Source organism: Capsicum annuum, chromosome 9 (genome assembly GCF_002878395.1).
Source record: "Capsicum annuum cultivar UCD-10X-F1 chromosome 9, UCD10Xv1.1, whole genome shotgun sequence".
NCBI lineage: Eukaryota > Viridiplantae > Streptophyta > Magnoliopsida > Solanales > Solanaceae > Capsicum > Capsicum annuum.
Window position 1 is genome coordinate 38917366 of NC_061119.1, and position 9629 is coordinate 38926994.

Sequence of the window (9629 nt, forward strand, 5' to 3'; positions counted from 1 at the left end):
AAATTCAGTGACGGAATTAGAGATTTCGCCAAGGATATTAATTATTTAATATATATATATATATATATATATATATATATATATATAAATAATTTTAACTTATATATACAATATAAATTTTTCTGTATAAAGTAAATTTATGGATGAAAAGTGCTCAATTAATTGACCAACTACAGTTTTATGTAACTCCGCCACTCGAGAAAATCATTTTGATGAGTTATCTAATAATTTCCTTCACATTGATTATCCAACTCCCATCCTTCAATTTCTCAACGTGATATTAGATTTTAATTTGTAATCTCCAAAAAAAAAAAAAAAAAAAAAAGAAGTTATGATAACTACTTGATGTTCATGTATGAATAACAGATCACCCCACTATGTAGATCACATGCATGTGAAAGTATCGATGCTGTCTTGGTTAGAAGAATATACTAACGTATGTTCAAGTATACCATATTATAGTAAATAACTTGTGTTTCACCCGTACCAATTTATATTACACATTTTTCTTTTCAACTTATTCAGAAAGCAGTCTTGTTTTTATATTTGAAAACAAGTTTTAACTTTCGATGTTTATTTTATAATCCTTAAATGAAATTATTTATGACTTCACCATTGTCTAATATCTTTTTTAGTTCTCACGAGTTTTTCTAAAAACCTCTTTATTTCTTACATTAATACATCAGTTATTCAAAGGAAATCTGCTTCTTACAATCCGCGGTTTGTCATCTTGAATATAAGACGGGTTACCTATTATAACAATTAATGACTTAAAATAAATAGTATAAAGATTTCTTACATAAATTGATGGTGCATATAAATTAAGCTCTATTTACTTATTAAACTTCATATACATAATCAAATAGTGTAAAGTAAATTGGAACCGAAGGCAATATGTGTTAATGATGAATCTGTGATCCTCCTATCTTCCTCAAAAATAGTTGTCCTGGTTGTAGACAACCTAGACACAAAAACTACTTCAAGTTGACAAGTTTCTGACCTATGTTGTGTTACAAAAAACAAACTTGTGTACCTTTTACGTATGTCGGCCGTCTTGTTTTCGATACAGTTGATAATATTCATAAACATGAAACAAAAATTAAAAGAATAATAAACGTAAATCCCTTTTCCAACTAGTTAATTAAGTTGTACGAGGTTAAATCTAACCCACCCTCCATCAATAAAAAGTCCAATAGAACCACCAACAATTTTCATTCTCCATATCTTCACATAATTCTTCCATTTTCTCTTCAATGGAGGAACAAACATTACTTATAATCACATTCTTCATCATGATAAATTATACACTCTCATACAACTTGGCAACAACGAGGAAACTTATTTGTGACAGTTGTGGCAAAAACCCCGTGCCATATCCGTTAAGCACGGGGCCTAATTGTGGCGATCCATCGTACAAAGTACGGTGCAATGCAGGTACACTATGGTTCGATACGATGAATAATTCATCGTACGTTATTACATCCATTACCCCTCAAATTCAACGATTAGTCGTTAAACCACCTGCCCCGTACCATAACACATGTGTATCATCCGATTTTCGTTACGAGGGGATCCAACTTGACCCGAATCTCCCATTCAACATCACGGCTAGTAACACGATATTGTTACTAAATTGCACGAACTACATGTTGCACTTGCAAGTACCAATAAATTGTTCGTCGAGTTGTGTGTGTCATCCTTACGCCGAAAAAGAGCCAGAGTGGGCTGCTTGTAGGAAACAGAGTTTGTGTTGTATATTTAGGACAGGAGGGTCACAAAATGAGTATATGATTAGGGTGCATTCACAAGGGTGTATGGCATATCAAAGTTTTGTTGGGTTGGATACTTCTTTGCCAATTGAAAAATGGCCACAACCTGGGCTTGAATTAATGTGGCAAATTCCAGATCCACCTACTTGTAAGAAAGAAGTGGATTGTGATTTGTTGCAGTTTTCCAGGTGTTTGGCTGATCCGAAAAATGTTGGAAAGAAGAGGTGTTTTTGCAAGTCTGGACATTATTGGGATGCACAAGGATATTGTCAAAGTAAGTATTGCCCATATATACTTGATATTCCATGTATTATGTGATCGAACCTGTTTGAATGAACACGAAATTTTGAAACTTCTTATTTAAAACATATCTTCACATTTACGTATGTAACGGTTCTGATTCAACTCTTAAGATATTATTCGTTTTAAATCTAGACTCGTGCGAATTTATCCCTTGGATTTTAACGCTGAAGACGTCTTTGATTATGAATTCATTCTTATAAGGTCCTTAACTTTCTTCTCTCATTCCGATGTGTGATTTGCTTAAGGTGTAATGTGCATTCCTTATTCTGAGGCTTACCATCTTTCATGAGCGTCACAATTTAGCTATAATATCACGTCAAAGTTGAATTATTGACAAGTGTAAGAAGGTGTCATTTTTATAAGAGTTTAAATTATATAGAGTGTTATACTTGCATTATCAGCTCACTTTCAGTGTAACAAGGTAATATATTTTTTTTTCAAGGTAACAAATCTCATATTTTAAAGAGACTAACTGTAGATATCATTTACTTACCTTGATAATAGTGAAAAAGTTAGCTTTATATAGAACTCATATTTTTTTATTCTGTCATGAGCGTCAAGCTAAATTATCATGCCACTGAGGATAAAATGAGAAATTTACAGTTAAATTACTTTTGGAGAATCTAAGATATATACGCAGTTGGTGTAACATTTGCATCATCAACTCACTTTAACTTGCAGCAGGGTGATAAATTTTATTTTCAACATACAAAATCTCACATTTTAGATATCTTCTGACTTCTAGCAACTTGATAAATGATAATAATGAAAATTTTTGCGCTATATAAGTAACTTACACTCTTTTTTGGTTAGTAAAAGTAAATTAATAAATGGAAATGATGTAGTGTCACATAAAATAGTGTGGTATTTGTTTACTTGGAGCTTCATCAATTTATTTATAGAATGATGAACAGCATCGTCGGGTCTTATCATGTCAGATTGTCAGCTAATACTATGATCATTTCAGGTGATACGTAATTAAAAATTGTTAATCAGGTAATTTTGTTATACATAATACATAGTAGTATTTTTTTTGCTTTCTGGATAAGATAAGATACAAATACGTATAGGAAAGGTTCAGAAAGCAACAACTTGGGCCAAAAATACATATTAAAAAACTCTGTTCATTTCTTTAAATGTATGAACTTAATTGAACTTTTCATTCACGAACTTTGTTCAGAAAAACAAGTTTTAGGTGCAGGAGCTCGAGAAGAAAAAATAAAATAAAATAATTGTGCAAATTTCCATCCCCATAAATTATCCCTTCAATATTGGAAGTTGTGCTTTGAGCTAGCCAGTATAACAAAAATTAAAGTTGGGCACAGAACATGGAAATATTTTTTGATATACGAAGATTATGTTGCTGATTTCGACGTATTTGCCGATTATTACAGTATTATTTTTATCTAGACAGACTAGTAAAGTTCACCCGATAAGTACTTTAAATACAAGTTCAATTTAAAACGCACCTTTTCTATCGCAATTTATGTGACATTATTTGATTAGACAAGAAATTTAATGAATTTTTTTGAAAAGAAAATGTTGTGATCTAAATCAAAACCAGACATAACTATTTGTGTAATTATAAATCATCTTATTAAGAATAAAATACGAAATTTAAAATTCAGTTGTTTCTAAGTAAGAAAGTGTGACATGTCTTTTGAAATAGACTAAAAAAAAGCATGTCATGTAAATTTAAATGGAGGTAGTATATTATTATATTCTTTGTGAAAATCGATAATTTGAAGTTTCGAGTGTAGACAAAATGTTGTAATGAATTATAGTTCCATATATTCTGGACAAACCTGTTACACAACGTAGACTAATATAGATTGCATTGAAATTTTCTTAGCAAAACCAGTTTCTACACTGGACCACACATATATATTTTGGATTTCAAAAAGAAAGGAAATAATTTGTTGTTCATTTTGCTTATGTAGCTTTTTCTAAAGAAAAAATATGGTATAAAATTCATCGGCTACTGTTTAGGGATTTGCAGTAGATGTTGTACCCTTGCGTCCTGACCAATCAAATTTACACTACATGCATGGCTGCTATCAAGGGAAGAACTAAGGATTATAATAACATTCATATATGAATAATTAGGTACTATGAATTAAGCAATACTAAGTTTTGTGAATTTACAACTCAACTTTTAGGTACTATGAATTAAACAATACTAACTCAGTTTTGTGAGTTAACAAATTAAATTATTTTGGTTGATTTGGGGGATTTCATCAAAATACAGGGTATTTTTATTAAATTTATTAATGATGAGAATAAATTTTTTCTTAGAGAATAATAGGGAAAAACTTAACAAATAAACAGAAGTAGAAAGATATTTTTTGACCATTTTTTCATTAAACAATAATAACGCATTTTCGTGCATTTACAAACTAACTTGAAAAGGCCTTGGTATACGTTCGTATCTGAGTTTGAAATTAGTAAAAATCATAAGTTGGAGGTGACCAATTATTGACTAATTTTGATTTATAACCAGTTTAAGAATATACCAAATATATAAATAAGTTAAAAAAAATAATTATAAGTTAATTTGATCAATTTTTATTTCTTCATTTTGTCAGAGTGTCGACATGGAACAGCTTGCAAAATTCGAAGGAACAAAACGCCTCTTATTGCAGGTTCTTTTATTATTTTCTTGTCACTTACCCAATTACTCCCTCTGGACACTCTGATTAATAAATGATTTTCTTAGTTTGTGAATTTGATCTAAAATAAGTGATTGTTTTTCTCAAATAATCTAGAAGTATTAATTATCTCTCCAAAGTTATCCTCATTTAATAAATGATATGAACATTTTCTTTTTTTTTTTTAAAAAAAAAAACTCTATCACTACTTTGTTATACTTTTTTGTTCGTTTTAAGTTGTAACTAATTTTCTAATTAAATTAATGTTTATTTTCTAAACTATTTTCAAGACACAATAGTAAGTAAACATCAATAGTAGTGATAGTATAGTAAAATACTCATATCAATAATTTTTTTTTTATTGGGCGTACCATGTCAAAAAGTGACAAGTAAAAACGAATAGATGAAGTATTTTCCCACTTTTAGATTATGGTTATTTAGTCAAATAACCGTCTTACTTATTCCTTACTCCCAATTTATTTGGCATTGATTGAATTTTGAGAGTCAACTAAGTTTTACTCCGATCAAAATTATTTTATATGTCATTTAAAATTGTTAATTATTGTGATTTATAATATTTTTTACGTAGTATTTAGATATATAATTTAGAAAAATTTAAAGCTTCTATGTTAAAATTACAATTCAAAGTTTAGAAGTTTGAATTTCGAAATTCCAACCATGTCGGTAATATTATTCATAACTTATGTGTGAAAACCTTGTGGTCACTTAATTATGGACTTGAGGTAGTACTACTTAACAAATTCACTATATAATTTTGTCATAGTATATCCTATAAACTAAATCATTATATCTTAATTCGTGCTAACATGTCTTTTTCTTTTTGGTTTCATTTTCAGTTGCTGTTATATCGGTGTTTCTCATGGTCTTAGGTGGATTCCTAGTCCACAGACGTTACCTCATTAAAAGAAGAACAATAAAGTTACTTATTAAAGAAAGAGAAGAAATATTAAGTGCAAATACAAGTGGAAAATCAGCCAAAGTTTTCTCAGGCAAAGAAATCAAAAAATCAACCAACAATTTTGCCAAAGAAAATCTTTTAGGTTCGGGTGGATTTGGTGAAGTATTTAAAGGTATTTTAGATGATGGTACTATAGTTGCAGTAAAACGTGCGAAGCCCGGAAATGCAAAGGGCACGTTACAAGTCCTTAATGAAGTTCGAATCTTGTGTCAAGTGAACCATCGTGGTCTAGTGAGATTACTTGGTTGTTGTGTTGAGGTCGAGTTGCCTCTTTTAATTTACGAGTACGTGCCTAATGGGACGCTTTTTGAGCATCTCCACGGTTTCCGTCTCCGCGAGTGGACCCCACTTAGTTGGTTGAGGCGTCTCGTGATCGCTCAGCAGACCGCGGACGGACTCGCATACCTTCACTCGTCAGCCATTCCGCCTATTTACCATCGCGATGTCAAGTCGAGTAACATTTTACTAGACAATAAACTCGATGCTAAGGTTTCTGATTTTGGACTATCGAGATTAGTCGAGCTGAGTGAAAGTGAGAATACTCATATCAACACATCCGCTCAGGGCACGTTAGGGTACCTCGATCCGGAATACTATCTGAACCTTCAATTGACAGACAGAAGCGACGTTTATAGCTTTGGAGTCGTGCTTCTAGAACTCTTAACGTCTAAAAAGGCGATCGATTTCAATCGGGATGAGGAAAATGTGAATTTGGTTGTGTACATGAAGAGGATCATGGATGGTGAAAAATTGATGGATGCAATTGACCCTTTTATTAAAGAAAAGGCAAGTAAAGTGGAAATTGAGACATTTAAGGCTGTAGGGAACTTAGCCTCAGCTTGTTTAGATGAAAGGAGGCAAAATAGGCCATCAATGAAAGAGGTAGCTGATGAACTTGAGTATGTTATTGATATTGTTGCTGGTCAGGCTACAAAAAGTTAGATGGATTGTGTTGTAAAATTGGTTTAATTAATAAAGCATGGTGTTATCTTTGATTTTGTTCCAAGCTGATTGTAGTTAATATATTAGATGCCTTAACTTTTATTCTGCTGCATATTCACAACAATTTTCTTCTATATATGTGTGCATCTAAAGTCGAAACCTGGAACGCTATCAATTTTAATCAGCACTCGAGGGTGTTATCTAGTCGTCAACCATGCAGATTAGGGATCATGAGTTTTCAAGTTTAAAGCACAGTGATGGAAAAATATTAGACCAAAAAGATTAAAAAATGGCAAAAATTCACATATAGGCAAAGTATAAGACCTATAACTAACTTTCAAGTGAAAATTTCAATAATTACAAATTATAGGCGAAAGTAGTTAATAGTTATTTGTATATATATATATAAGGATTATACAAACCAGATGAAAAATAACCTAACTAAAATAGGAGATAAAAAAGAAAATTTGAAAGCAACCCAACAACAATCAATATATATATATATATATAATGGAGGATTATAGATATGCCTATGTGGTACCTTTCTTTGGCCAGTAATTTTATTTATCTTTTTTCTCTTTTTTTTGGAGTCTCGCTTTCATTTTTTTCAATTATTTTATTTTTAAAATCATTTTCATAACTCACATCTCTTTATGTTCATAATAAATTACACTCTTAATTAATATTAACAAAATTCATAACTCTAAAACCTTTTATATTCATAACCTTCAATTATTTAATTTTGCATTAAAAAATCTAATGACAATTGTATCTTTAAATAGTGTAAAACAATGGCAATTGTTTCTTGAAAAAGTCTAATGGCAATTGTTTCTTACAAGGTATGTGCATTCCGAAAGTCATTCCTCTAAGTTTTATTTATTTTTTTAGAGTAGATTTCTTTTATACTATGCATAGTCTGTTTCCTCTAAGTTTTATTTATTTTTTTAGAGTAGATTTCTTTTATACTATGCATAGTCTATTAATAAACTTCGTACATTTTTATATTTTTTTAAAGAGTCATATATTGCTTTATTAGAACAATTTTCTTTTATGTTATGTGCCCATTAATTATTTTTTTGCAATCTTGTATTTCTCTTTATCTTAATTTCATTAAAAATTTTATTGTAGATAAAAAGAAAATTACTATCATGACAGTTTTTTTTGTTCTCATCTCACTGTGGGTATGAGACATAGCATATAGCAACCCAAAAAAAGTCTCACCGGCCAAAATATAGTTCAAAGTGTAATATTTTTGATATTTTTGATTTATTAAATTTCATCGCCAACTGCTCTTAGCACTTTTAGTTAACAATTTAGTTGTCCTTTTTCGTTTCATGCAACACTTAGTTTTTTTTTTTTTTTTTTACTCTTTTAAGGCTCGATTGACATACAAATGAAATATGATATTGAGATGACAAGAATATAACTATTACTGTTTAAAATTCTTTTGAGAGAAATTATATTTATATGTGTGATAATTTGGCTTTCCTTTTCAATTCATAATATAACATTTTCAAAAGTTAATATTAATTTAGTTAACTATTTTTTTGTTTTTTCCGTTGGTGATGTCAATTTTTTCTGTGCGTGTCTAGACCAGAATATTTATTTTCTAAAGTAAAAGCAAAGGAAGGAGGCAAACGTATACTTGTGCTACTTAAGAAAGTATCTATGGATCCTTCCGCAATTATGTACATCAATTTTAGTAAATCTTTTGATAAAATATGAGAAATGTAACATAAGTTTATAATTTTTAAATGACATTTTAATTCATAAGAAAGTTGTTTATTGATTCGTTAAATTCTAGTTTTTGACTTTTCACATTTTATAGTTTAAAGAAAAATGAAAAGGATAAAATAAGATAAAAAATATGAGATTCATATAATTAGATTTGTGTTATATATATAAATAATAAACAAGTTTAAAACTAACTAAAATTAGGCATGAAAATAAATTCAATTTTATGGAATCTTTTCTTTTTCTCTACTTTCTTTTAAGAAAAATAAAATTGTTGTTTCACTTATAGAATATATTATATAAAAATCAAACTTTTAGAAGACTGAAAATACATAATTTATGAAAATTCACATAAAAATATATTTATATATACTTAAGAGTGTATACATTCAATTACACAAATTCTACTCTTAAATATTAGTAATGTTCATAACTCTTAAGCCTTTCATATTCATAATCCTCAATTAGTTAATGTTCAAGAAGACCATTTTTTTTTCTCTCTCTCTCTCTCTTTTTTTTTTTTTTTTTTTTTAATTTTCAAACTCCAAATATTTTGTTAATTATTTTATCCTCCTTTATAATTAATGTAATTGATTTGTATTAAGTAAAATTTATATTTATATGTAATTAAAAAAATTAAATTTGTACTCTTAATAATATCATTAACTTCATGACTTTTAAATTTTCATATTCATAACCTCCAATTATTTAATTATAAAATTTAAGATAACTTATGATGTTCTTCCATTCTCATCTATATAATGTCATAATATTTTATTTCATGAGACCCATACTCAAGAATATCTATTTTGTTTTATATCTGAAATAGTGTTCTTTATATTATTATTTATAGTATAAATTCAAGCTTATTAAGAAGACATTTGAAGGTTGATTGTTTGTCAAAGAGGCTATCGAAAGAGCTTAAAAAAATTGTACACTAATTTTATATTTTTTTTCGTGTATTTTCTTATGGTTAATGTAAAAAAAAGTAGGTGTGTGTGTGTCAGTGTTCTTGAGTATGTTCTCTATATGTAACTTCTATAAGATGAACTTTCATGATTTTTTGATTATTGTAAATTTTATAGACTTTTGAAGGTTGATCGTTTGTCAAAAAGGCTATTGAACAATAGCTTAAAAAATTATACACTAATTTTGTATTTTTTTTCCGTCCATTTTCTTATGGTTAATGTAAAAGCAATAGGTATGTGCGTGTGTGAGTGTTCATGGCTATGTTCTCTATATGCAAATTCTATA

The 9629-nt window shown here is 29.0% G+C and overlaps 1 protein-coding gene across 1 annotated transcript; it reads left to right on the plus strand.

The window, feature by feature from the left end:
- The first annotated feature begins 1136 nt into the window (after positions 1 to 1136).
- On the plus strand, positions 1137 to 6641 carry LOC107841564 (wall-associated receptor kinase-like 20). The gene is made up of 3 exons (XM_047396702.1): positions 1137 to 2043; positions 4658 to 4744; positions 5587 to 6641. Exons 1-3 carry the CDS (start codon positions 1254 to 1256, stop codon positions 6639 to 6641), a joined length of 1932 nt encoding a protein of 643 aa, XP_047252658.1. The 5' UTR covers positions 1137 to 1253.
- Positions 6642 to 9629: the final 2988 nt, after the last annotated feature.

Bases quoted from the DNA above. Each gene is read 5' to 3' on its own strand.
- LOC107841564 (XM_047396702.1), top strand. From the start codon at position 1,254: ATGGAGGAACAAACATTACTTATAATCACATTCTTCATCATGATAAAT. The intron at 2,044-4,657 runs GTAAGTATTGCC...TCATTTTGTCAG, and splicing joins TGCACAAGGATATTGTCAAA to AGTGTCGACATGGAACAGCT. The intron at 4,745-5,586 runs AATTACTCCCTC...CAGTTGCTGTTA, and splicing joins TATTTTCTTGTCACTTACCC to TATCGGTGTTTCTCATGGTC.